At 39.2% G+C, this 12603-nt stretch overlaps 1 protein-coding gene across 1 annotated transcript; it reads left to right on the top strand.

Annotated features, from left to right (window-relative positions):
• The first annotated feature begins 7473 nt into the window (after positions 1-7473).
• LOC133844176 (forkhead box protein biniou) lies at positions 7474-11635 on the top strand. Its single transcript, XM_062278056.1, has 4 exons — positions 7474-8732; positions 10173-10449; positions 10510-10882; positions 11153-11635. The coding sequence occupies exons 1-4, from the start codon at positions 7639-7641 to the stop codon at positions 11443-11445; spliced, it is 2037 nt and encodes a 678-aa protein (XP_062134040.1). The 5' UTR covers positions 7474-7638; the 3' UTR covers positions 11446-11635.
• The last annotated feature ends 968 nt before the right edge of the window (positions 11636-12603 follow it).

Genomic DNA, 12603 nt, shown 5'->3' with positions numbered 1-12603 from the left:
TTTTCTCAATTTAACAACATTGTGATAGTTGACTTTAAATTCAATGCAAACATTTTCGGTTTCGAAATCCATTTCAAAAACTTTTTTATTAATTGTGCTGTGACTTGGGTTTTGATATTTTGAAGTTTTCGTATCACATTTCACAGTCCCAAAACTCTGCTACCGGATCTCAAGTGGCGACCACACATTAGAGAACGGCGCTCGGGTCGGATGATCGGATCAAGTGGACTGGAACCGCAGTGACAATGTCTCCGAGGCAGGCGGCGTCGCCAATGTCAAAATATTTGTCAGCGCCTCGATTTACGGCGGGTAATTAGAGGATACAAATGCAGCGTCAGGATGTCGCCTTCGATTAACCCAAATTTACAAAGATCTGTGGCCTCGTTTGCCAGGCACTTGAACGTCAAATAGCTAATTATATATACTGAACCTACGGAGCGTTTCATTCTTCGCTATTGAACTGTCAACAGATCAAATAATGGAACTGATTTTCGATCATGTTTTCCAATGCTTTCCATTTCCATACGGCACACAGGTGTGCTGCTTTCGAAGGCCAAAGTTCAGTCGCTTATAAAAAAAGAAGAAAAAAGAAAAAAAGAAAGCATAAAAAAACATCAGTGAAATGTGGAAAATCTACAAAAGGGGCAAGAACAAAGCCGAAGAACAAATGTGAGCGACACCATCAACAAGGCGAGATCCAGATCGAAGAGTATAACCTCAACAGCAGGTTCCATGACGACAATACGTGTCGAGTGAGATGAAACAGATGCCAGATGAAGTTCGAGGGAATGTTGCACGTACTCGTATCCGTCTTGCTTTACAGCAGGGCGCCGCATGCTACAGCGTGTTGCGTGTTGCGTTTAAAATTCGACATGGACATTTATCACATAATCAGCGTGTTCGAGCGAAATGGTGATTGGCCAAGTAATTAATTAATTACGACCTGCATTGCAAACACTGAACATTCAACATTGAAATCGATGAAAAGCAAGTAAATCGCACTCGATTATTCGTATTATGGCCGCATTTCGTTCTATTTCCTGTTCTTCTTCATTATTCATTCGTATTCGCATTCTCATTCTTATTCTCGTTCTGTGTGCTTCCCGCTTCCTACTTCACAGCCTGCTGTGAGTCAACGCGTTTTTAAGTACCGGCTATTAAACTAAAAGCTAAACAACAGACAGCCCAAAGTGCCAAGTGGAAATGGCTTTCGACCATTTGACCATTCGACTTCGATTGTTCAACCTGACTATACGTATGTGTGTGTGTGTTTGTCGGACATTTCGTTCTTTTCGTTTTCGTTTTTCTTTTTCTTAATTTCTGGTAAATTTGGCGCAATTATTGCGCACCAAATGGATCGCAAGTCTATAAATTGTTCAATTTTATTGCGCCAGTTTCGACAGCTGAATGGCGTTCGCAGCGCAACGCAACTCTGCTTGCTCTGCCATTCAGCGGGGGGTCCCACTACCCCTTCGTCCCTCCTCCTCTCTTTCTGTATGTGTGTGTGCTGGAGCTTTTATTATATGCCATAGTTTGCATAGCCGAATAGTTTGGCAATGGCACACACAGATCGAACGAATGAGCGAACGATTACGATTATACGATTACGATCTCTGGCAACTGAAAACTGAAAACTGGAAACTGGCAGCTGCCAGCTAAACACAAAATACAACACACAAAACTTGCGCAAAACTCACAGCCAACGGCGGCCATTTTGGAAATTGTAATCGTGTGGCAAGGTGTTTATGGCTGCCCCTGTCGCTGTTGCTGTTGCTGTCGCTATCCGACAGCCAACTTGCCAAGTGTGGCAACATGCACATACACCAGCAAACACCTCTCTTTCTGCAGAGATGAGCATACATAAAAAGTACTTTAGGTATCTTTGAATAGATTTGCTTTGGTGTGATATTCATCTTGGCAAATATCTTGGCAAAGATTTAATTATATTCAAAAATATTTTTAATTTTACAATGTAATTCTAGGGTACATACATTACTTATTATTAAATTGCCTATAAATATGTAATGTAAGTAATGTAAAATACATTTTTGTTTTTAAATTTATTAACGTACATAAGGATGGTAAAGATGGTAACATTCTAATACATTTGCTACATTTTAGATTCTATGTTTCCCATTTAATAACAGCTTTTGTTTGCTTAAAGTTTAACATTTAATTTCTTTTGACTATGAAAACAAAAGAAAAAGCAAAAGAATCAATTGTATATTAATAAAAATTAATAATTTCATATTTTGCAGATGTTGTACAGAACTCCATTGTATAGTGTCCCAATTATCTGAAGTGAAACAGTTGTACAATAGTTAACAAATTCGAAGAGGGCATTATGAATAATATTCTATTCTAAGACTATTGTAGAATATTTATTAAATTGTAAAAAGTATTTAAATATAGCATTTGTTTGATACAGCTTTAGTAAAAAATAACAATATTGTAATAAAATATTATTGCTTTAATAAAAAACGATCGATAAAGGCACTTTCAATAAAAAGATCAATTCGTCATACTCGATCACCTCCAGTACTTAGTACTCAACAATTTTGCAGCTTTTCTATTTTTAAACTATTTACAGATCCATTTCCGTGTTTAGAGTAACGGTAACATATAGGACTGGCTGTCACCGAAGTTTATCCAAACAGTATCGAATCTGGCGACTTCCACTTAACGGCTAACCGAACGCATAAATATTTAATAAATATTTACAAATCAAAGCCGTGGGAAAAAGCCATAAGAAGACATCAATAAAGCTGCTTTAGTTTAGCACAAAGCAAAAGAACACATTAATTTGTTTGCTTGAACTTTTTGTTGTTGTGTTGGTTTGATATTGTTTATTGTTATTGTTATTGAAAAAAAAGCGATCCACAACACGTGATCGCAGCTCTAATCTGCATCGGTTAGATCGAGGGGCATAAACAAAGCGATTAATGAAGATATAGCCAACAGTTGGGTTGGGGATACAAGTAGCTATATCTAAGCAAGAAATTGCACAACACAAGAATGTAAATATTTAAAGAGAAGGTGAGAGAGAGCGAAAGAGAGAGAGAGAGAGAGAGAGAGAGAGAATGCCAATGTTAACTAGACGGCATAATTTGCTCGATTGAAGAAACTCTATGTAAATATTTTGAATTTTTGACTATTTGATTATTTATTGTCCGGCGGATCAACGGTTTAATAAACGTCTCGGCTGTAGGCAAATGGGAGGGGGTGCAGGGGGTGGAAGGAGGGAGCTGCAATTGTTTGCTTTCGAGTGTTGTTGTAGGTCAGTGTGCAAAAACAAATGTGCCGCGGCTCCAACTTGTATACAACTTGGGAGTCTGAGAGGGCGGCCAAGGCGATCAGGGTAGGGATCAAGTGTTTAGAGTGTCTGTGTGTGTGCGTGTGTGTGTGTGTGTTGTGTTTAATTGTTAAATGTTTATTAAACTACAACACGAGGCAAGTTTAAACAATGCTGCCCATGGCCGGCATTTGGTATTGTTTGGTATTCTTTGGTATTCCTTTCGATTCCAAGAGAGAGTGCAAAGGAGAGAGAGAGAGAGAGAGAGGGAGAGAAAGCGGAGCAGCATCGCTGAATCAATGGGATCGCCGCTTTGTGTACTACAACTCAACTTGCTGTGGCAGACGCGTCGTATACATAATTTTGTTTACAAACCGTGCATAATAGTAAACAATTTGGCCATTTAATAACATTAACATTAAATTAAAAGCAAAACAAACGCCGTACAAGAAGCCCATAACAACAACAACAACAGCAACGGCAACTACAACTGCGACTGCAGCCGAAAAGAGACAGACACATTGTATATATGGATGGTATTATGGTATGCTTATCTTTATTATGATTATTTGAACTTGAAAAACTGAATGATGATGACGAGATTTGTTTGGGAATTCCCTCGTCTGGGGATGTTTGTTTGTGGGCGTGCTTAAAGAACACTTAGAACGATATCCCGATACCATAAAAAAAACTGCAGTTACAATGTGATTGAACCTCCTTCCTTCCTCTGTTTTTTCTTTTGGCGGAACTGTTGACCCAGTTAAAATGACGCACGCTCCGCCTTGTGTGGCATTTGCATTTTGGCTATAAATATGTACAAGACGCGATGTCATGGCGAGCAAAATATTCGAACAGAAATTCGACAGCATTCGACGATATGAAAAATCCAATTGGAACGTTTTATTCAAAATTGCGAACGATTTGAAAAATGCTTTTGCACTTTTGATTTATAATTACGTGATAAAACATTTTTGAAATTTCTTGCTCAAGCAAAGTATTTTACGAGCTACTCGACAGATATTTTGATTCAATTGGAATTTTTAAATTATAAGTACAGTGAAAACTTACCAAGTGGATACCTCCAAGAGATGGAGATTTATGGTTTAGTTTAAAAAGTAATTTCTTCAGACATTATTCTAATTTCTTTCTCAAGCAAAGTATCTTATGAGTTAATTTGATTTAATTTGAATTTTTGAATTATATCTACAGTGAAAACTTTGCAAGCGGATGTTTGGTATATTTCAAAAAGTAATTTCTTTGGACATTTTCGAAATCTTCTTCTTAAGCAAAGTATTTTCCGAGGTCCTTAATAGTTACTTTGATTCAATTGGAATTTTCGAATTATAAGTAAAGTGAAAACTTGCCAAGCGGATAGCTCCTTCTATGGTGTTTGGTATATTTCAAAAAGTAATTTCTTTGGAGATTTTCAAAATATTTTTCTTAAGCAAAGTATTTTCCGATGTTCTTAATAGTTACTTTGATTCAATTGGCATTTTGGAATTCTGTGTACAGTCATAACTTCCTCAGCGATCACCTCCATTATCCCAAAGTTCTTCAATGGCTTTAAGTATTATTTTAAGAGTAATTTTTTTGTACTCAGCAATAGAACTTTCACTGTATACATATATTTTAAACTTTGTGAACTGACGCATTATGCTTAACTAATTTAAACAATTAATTGAGCTCAACAGCTCAGTGTCATTTATCAATGAAATGAAATCACTTTGTTGGCCACACCTGGGCAGGTCAATTAATTAAATGCCCGAGTTAATACAGGTGAAATGTTAAATTGCGTAAATTGGGGATTTTCAGCTGTGCTGGAAACCTGTTTAATTTATTCCTCACACTCACAATAAATGTGGCATATGTATGTGGAATGCACACACACACACACACACACACACACACAGAGGGAAAACAGCACGCAAAAATCGCAGAAGCCGAATAAGAAGTAATAATAATCAAACGTAAAAATAATTTATGGCCTTGCCACAGCGGCCAACAGGAAAACAACAGAAAAGAGCTGAAGATACAAAATACAAAGATCTATATAGTACAATACATACATACACACATATGTATATTCTCGTATTTGTAGAAATATTGTATTGTACAGTGCCGCAGATTAAGCAAAAAGACTTTAAATGCTGTGCCGAAAAGATATTCAACAATTGCCGATTATTGTTCTTGTTGTTGTTGTTGATGTTATTGCGGTTTATTCTAGTTGTTGTTGTGTGTTTATTGTCTGCAAATTCCACGAAATTCTCGGGAAAATGGCGAGTGTGCTTCGTGAAATTGTCTGCTTGTGATATATTTGCAAAATGAAATTAAAATATCTTTCAGGCCGAAGCCAAAAGTCAAGTCGAAACATACAAAACACAACCAGGACCGAAAAAAAAATAAGTTGCTAACAAATTGTGCGTCGTTGTTGTTGCTGGCAACACCGCCAATCGTGCCTGACGTGTTCGACAAATAGAATTCGTTTAATGTAAACAAAACTCCGCCTCCGTGTGTATCTCAAATGTGCCGTTGTGTGTGTGCGTTGGGGGATTAAAACGTTGCCCGATCTCTTGGCACCCAAAAGCAACAACAACAACAGCAACAACAGCAATAAAAAGAAAAGAAAGATGCGTTCGGAGAGAGCGTCTGAATGCGAGCAGAGAGAGCGGTGAGCAGCCTCGTCGCCATCGTCGTCGTCGTCACGGTCGCGAGTCGCGAGTCGTGAGTCGGCGTAGTGCTGACAGCAATGGCGGCACTCAGGGTGCCGTATTGTGTACCGTTCGAGTCTGTGTGGCGAGTGTACCAGGCACAGTAGCTGGAGACCTTACCCCGCACCCCTTTCCTTACCCCTAGCTGCTAACTGTGCCCAGGTCGGGGCCATAGAACGACTAAATCAATTAACAGCTCGTTTGAATGCCGCCAGCCAGCAACAATGGTTTCCTTTCCTCTTCTTTCCTTTCCTTTCCGACGAAACAATGCTTAACGCTAATTCATTCGTCGTAATTTGGGTTTCGAGATCTGGGTTTTATGTTGACTATTTATTAACTGTTGACTGCCAACCGCAAAGGAGCCAAGCTCAGCGGGAGTGAGCCAGCGAAGCGATAACAATCTGTCACCTAATGGAGGTCATGTCAAAGTCAGGCTCAAGAGCAAATGTTTATAAAAGGAAATAAATGAAAATAAATAAAATCAAATAGATTTCAAGTATTGTAATTAAATGTAATTAAAATTAATGTAATTAAATTAAAGATTATTAATATCGGAAAAATTAAAAATTGTCTAATTTTATTTTTTTCTTTTTTATATAAGCTACATATTAATTAGATAGTTTTAAAATACAATAAGAAATAAGAAACCGGGATTTTGTTTATTGTAAGAACTGTTTTGTAAGCTTTTCTCAATTCACTACCTCAATAATTCCCAACCTAATAATAGATTTTCATTTTTAATTTCTGGACATTTTGAATTTGCTGAAACACTTCTGTATTACTATATATTTATACAAACTAATTAATTTGCTTTATGTTATACTGATAGCAGAAGCTATGTATTCGAACCATTTAGATAACTAAATTGTCTATACTCTTTTGGAATATTGTCAGAAATATCAACAGTGTTTAAAGACATACGTATGTACATACATATATAAAAGTAAAGTATACTTTATAAATAAATAAAGGTAAATGCATTGCGTAATCTACACATTATACAGGGTATGCGAGGGCGTTCAATTGAATCGCTTGCAATATTAAACGTACGCATTTCTGAGATTCGATTCTCTTTCAAGATCTGTCCCCAATGCCTTGCCCTGTCCCTAGATTGAAGAATTTTGCGTAGAGACTCCAATACCGAAATACCAATAGTCGCACCTCAAATGTCATATGGCTGCACATTCCAATAGCTCAGAGAGCGATAAAGAAAGAGAGAGTGAGAGTGTGTGACAGATACGCAAAAGTCAAGCCAATTGGATGCGAGTGTAGCTGAGAGAATAAGAAAATAAACTGCACACAGAGCAAGTATGTGTGAGTGTGTGTGTGAGCGTGAGTGAGAGTCAAATGAGAGCAAGAGGCGCATTTGCGCAAGGCGTAGGCGAACTAAAAAAAGAACAGTTAGAGTGGGAGAGCAAGAGGAAGACGCAGGCATAGAACTCAAGTGAAACGACGCTCCATGGCGCAAGGAGATCGCAGTCAGTTTACAGTTAGCCGAGAATAGCGAAGCCGCGCGGTTCTCTGCACAATTGAAGCGGAAGAAAACGGAAAACAAAAGAAATACTAATTACAATATAGAATATACAAGAAAAAAAAGGCAATTATTTGCAGTTAATTTTCGGGTGATAAAGTGAAAATATGATCAAAAGTGAAGAAGCTGTGAGTGAGCTGAACAATCGTGCCATGGGTGTGGATCAACTGGGCGGTTTCTATCATCACCATCATGCCCCTCCGCATCCGCATCCCCATCACATATCATCGCAGCACACACACCTTCCGTTGTCTCACACACACACGCACCCGCATACTCTGAGCCATCACGGCTCGTCGCATCATCTGTATCGCGGTGGGAATCTGCTGCCTGCTGCTGGCAGCAATTTCCAATCGATGGGTGGTGGCGATTCACCCACCGAACTGGTGGATGAGAAGCCCAACATCAGCTACATGGAACGCAAATACTACACCACCACGACGATAGATGGCGCTGGCAATGTCACGCCCACCATCAGCCAGCACTACGGTCTGAGTGGATTGCATCACAACATGGGCGGCACCCCGCCAGCACCCTCCAGTCCAATACCGCCATATGGCGTACTAATGACCACCCATTCGGCTGGCTCGATCTCGCCCAGTTCCAGCTCCAAGACGCCCACCGATCAGGAGATGTATGTGAGCTCCTCGGTGGGTAAGCCGCTGCAGCTCCAGCCGATGAATCATCAGTATACCTCCACCATCAAGTATTGCTCCAACAATACCATTCTCAGTGCCAACGATTACCATCAACTGACCATCCACGAGGCGGATCAGCAACAACAGCAGCAACAACAACAGCAACAACAACAGCAGCAACAGCCACAGCAAAATTCTCCAGTCTCTGGCAGCTTTATGCCCCGGATTTCCTCCTCACCTACGCAGGTGATCGCAAATGCTCATGGTCACGGCATGTCCGGATTGAACTACTCGAGTGCCAGCTCATCGCCAGCCAAGTCATTGAATGGCTCCGAATCGACGTCGACAAATCAGACCCACGATGGACCCAATGTCCAACAACAGTCCAAGTCAAGTGGCTCCAGTGGTCAGGACAACAGCACGCCGGATACTACGAAAAAGTCTGGTACTCGACGTCCCGAAAAGCCAGCTCTCAGTTACATCAATATGATTGGACATGCCATCAAGGATTCGCCTTCGGGAAAACTGACTCTGAGCGAGATCTATGCCTACTTACAAAAGAGGTGCGTATCCCATAAAGAATTGGATTAGTTGGGGTTTAAATCAGTAATTTGATTAAGAATTAGTTGATTGAGAATGTCTAGTCTACAGTATGAACTATTGAAGGTTTTCCTTAAAATTTATTTATATCACCGGGTGATCAAATCCAAACAGCTTTAAAAACATATGATCTTAAAAAATTTTCTCATTTTGAATTTACTTGTTTATTGCTTCGCAAAATTATGCAGCACTATTTTAGGAGGCTTGAAGTAGTATATTTGTTCTAATCTGTTGTCAAATTTATAATATTTGCATTTAAGGGGAAGAAACGAAATATGCAAAACGGAAATAGAAATTAGATAGCTTTATACAACTTTTATTAAATCAAATTATAGTACGGCTATCTTAAATATATCCAATTAAATTTGAGGATTAAAATAATTTATTCAAATAATTCATTATTCAAAAATTAGAAAAGATAATAGTTTTCAATTTGTAGGGAGTTTAAGGTTGAAACGTAAACCACTTAAAATTTTAATTTGCATAGAAATTAGATATTAAATTATTGTTCTAATTAGAACATAATTAGATGAAAAATAATGATGAGGTATGATGAGATAATAATATAAACCGAATCATTTCAGAGGATCAGTCCATTTTTTTAGGAGACTAGCTTTTTTTGCAAACTAATCTATGAGTTCTTGGGATAAGCATCTTAGAACTTTGATTCTGATCGGCTTATGATATTATAAAAAGTAAAGCTTTTCATGAACTGTGTTTTTTCCTAAAAGGTTTTCTCCTAACGACAATGTTTCATTATAAGACCGTCTATAGAACTTTGATAGATGTAAATGAGAACTGAACGCATTCCCAAGCTACGTATCAAACGTCTTCGCGTTCTCAAATGTCGAGTGGAAGCCATTACCGATATCGACACCCGGCCAAGTGGCGAAAGCCCAGCTACAACTACAACTACAAATACAGATACAGATATAGAAAAGAAACGACATCGAAATCGAAATTGGGGTTTGGCAAATGTATGGGTTGCCATGTGATTTGTCGCTTGGGGTTTATTTACTTGCGTCCGATTTTATTTACTCAACAAAATATGATCGCTTTCGCTCCCCCCCCATCCCCCCGATCAGCAATTCCCCCTCCAATATCCCCCACAGAAGTGAGCGCATCCTTTTGATTGCTCGTATTTCTCAGCGCTTGGCACTTTATGTGTTTGGATATTGGCGACGTTGGCGACTGGGAACGCGACTGTGACACTGAGTGCGTCTCTCAGCACCAGCACAATTTGAGTTCAGCTGAGTTTTGTTTGTTGTTCGTTGTTGCCAAGTCTGTGGCACCCCGAAAAAAATTTTTAATTGAATTTTGTTGGCGACAAAGCTTATTAGACGAAGGGCTGTGCAGCAAATAAATAAACTGATCCATTATCTCAATTCGCACTCTGCCTACAGCTATGAGTTCTTTCGAGGACCCTACGTGGGCTGGAAGAATTCGGTGCGTCACAATCTCAGCCTCAACGAGTGCTTCAAGAAGCTGCCCAAAGGCATGGGAGTGGGCAAGCCAGGCAAAGGCAACTACTGGACCATCGATGAGAGCTCGGCGCATCTGTTCGAGGACGAGGGCAGTCTGCGACGTCGTCCACGTGGCTACCGCTCCAAGATCAAGGGCAAGACCTATGCCGTGAGTGCGAATGGTTTCTACGGCGCTGGCTACGGCGATGCAGCTATGGTGAGTTAACAAAGCTAATCTTATCACCTTCATGTTATTAATTTACCTTTGCTCTTCCAGGATAACCCCAATTTCTATGCAGCACCTGCGTATGCTGGCTATGATTATGGCGCACCTGCCTCAGCCTCCGCCAATGGCATCTCGACGGCTGCTCAAAGCTTTGGCGACACCTGGAACGTGCATGCGGCGCATAGCGGAGCACCTGCCTTGGGAGTGGGTACATTGCCACAGTACTCGAACATCACCTGCCTCACCACAGTGGGCAACAATTTGAATGGTGCATTGACGCCACCGTTGGCGCACTCGTCGCTGGGTGGCGCAGCATCCAGTTCGCCGGTTCCAGTGGCGGCGCTTCAAAGTGATTATGCGCCAGCCGCCAGTCTCGTGGCGGCGGGTTATTCCTATGCAACAAGTGCCAATGGCTTGGATAATGGTAAGTGGCTGCTGGGGCAACTCCGCTGTGGGTGTTCGTGTCAATCATAGCCAAGTGATTGCCGACTTGTGTGTGCCTGAGTCTGAGTGTGTGTTTGTGATCTTGATCTCGGATTACCGCCGCCTAGCAACACATGGCAAGCTGTTGGCGAGTTTTTATTTTATAGCTGATGTCGGCTCTGTGTGTGAATTTTAACACAAGATCATAAAAATCATAAAAAGCAAACATGTTTTAATCGAGTTATTTGTTTTTTTCTTCGCTTTTTCTCAGGTCTGCGTTCCATGTCGTTGCAGCAGCTGCCCGCCTTGTCCTCCATCCAAACGGGACAATCGCAATCCCAGTCGCATCACAACAACAACAATAACAACAACAACAATAATCATCATCCTCATCCACATCATCATCATCATCATGGCACAATGACACCGCCGCCATCGCAGTCAGGCAACCATGCGATCGATCGTTCTCCGATCGATCTGAAACCGGTTTACCTGCCGCCCATAACTCCGCCCCCGACATCCGTCAACGGTGGCTACTATGAGACAATTAAATATTCGAATTAGAATATATGTTTATAACTCCTCCCAATATGTTTTGAGTTATTTGGCATTATTACCTCAAAGGATAATCAATTTTAATGTTAGCTCTTAAGTAGTTGCCAAAGTTGACACAAATTATGTTATGTGTAGTTGCTTAGTGCGTAAACAACAACAAGTTCTTATCAAATAAATATCATTTAATTAGCAAGTATTCCCAAAGCAAACATCATGCATTTTTATTTTTCGAATTCTAAATTATCCAATTTGATTATTTAAATTTGTAATTATATTTATCTTAATCGCAATGGCGTAAATGACAAATTAAGAATGACAAATTTTGTTTAAGATTTCTAAATAAACAATAACACAAGTGATGAGTGGCTACATTTTAAATTAAAAAACAAAATGTTCAAAATAAATTTTGCAGGAAAATATATATTACAATATATTATTTAATTTTAAAATTCATTTTTTTTTGCGTATGGTGATAAATTTCTAAAAAAAAATTAAATATACAATTATAATTTTAAAATTAAGATTTTTCCCACTGCAGTGCAGTGCCCATGCAATTTCATGTGAATTAATCGTTTGCGCACCTCTTGCGAGCAGTGGACTCAAATGTGCGTAAAGTGAAGTTGGCTGCGCTACAAGCGAAGCAGTTTAGAAAGCAGTGCACCGTAGTGAACTACTTTAAAGAGCACTACTTATGCTGTTCAAGAAGCAGTGGGTCTCGTATACTGCATTGTATATACTGTGAAGCAGTACACTTCTTTTCTAGCACTGTTTTAAAAACCACTATTTTGAATTGATACTTAACCTTTTTCATCAATCTGGCAACATTTGTTTGGGGCTAAAAATATAAATTTGAAATGTAACTGAAAAACAGAATAAATGATAATTTATACGTATGTATTTGTATGTACAGTTTTACAGAAAACCAAAAAGCATTTGTAAAAATAATAATAGTTTCATATATTGGGCATATATTTAGGCAGCGAACGTTTCATATTGGTATAAGAAATATTTCCAATAGAAGTATTTACAATTACAATTTATGGGTGAAACAATGAGACTAATATTCAGTAATTCACACAAAATGCGAGCTAACCAGATCATAGGATAATAATCATTGTAATACATCAAGACAAGACATCTAATTTAAGGCACATGCCCAATGCATTG

The sequence above is a fragment of the Drosophila sulfurigaster genome, chromosome 3 (genome assembly GCF_023558435.1).
Source record: "Drosophila sulfurigaster albostrigata strain 15112-1811.04 chromosome 3, ASM2355843v2, whole genome shotgun sequence".
NCBI classification, from domain to species: Eukaryota; Metazoa; Arthropoda; class Insecta; order Diptera; family Drosophilidae; genus Drosophila; species Drosophila sulfurigaster.
Note: the sequence above shows the minus strand (reverse complement) of the source record. Positions and strands in the feature narration are given on the sequence as shown.

Excerpts from the sequence above, each read along its gene's own strand:
- LOC133844176 (XM_062278056.1), top strand. The coding sequence starts at position 7,639 with ATGATCAAAAGTGAAGAAGCTGTGAGTGAGCTGAACAATCGTGCCATG. Across the intron at positions 8,733-10,172 it reads TATGCCTACTTACAAAAGAG|CTATGAGTTCTTTCGAGGAC; the intron begins GTGCGTATCCCA and ends CTCTGCCTACAG. Across the intron at positions 10,450-10,509 it reads GCTACGGCGATGCAGCTATG|GATAACCCCAATTTCTATGC; the intron begins GTGAGTTAACAA and ends TTGCTCTTCCAG.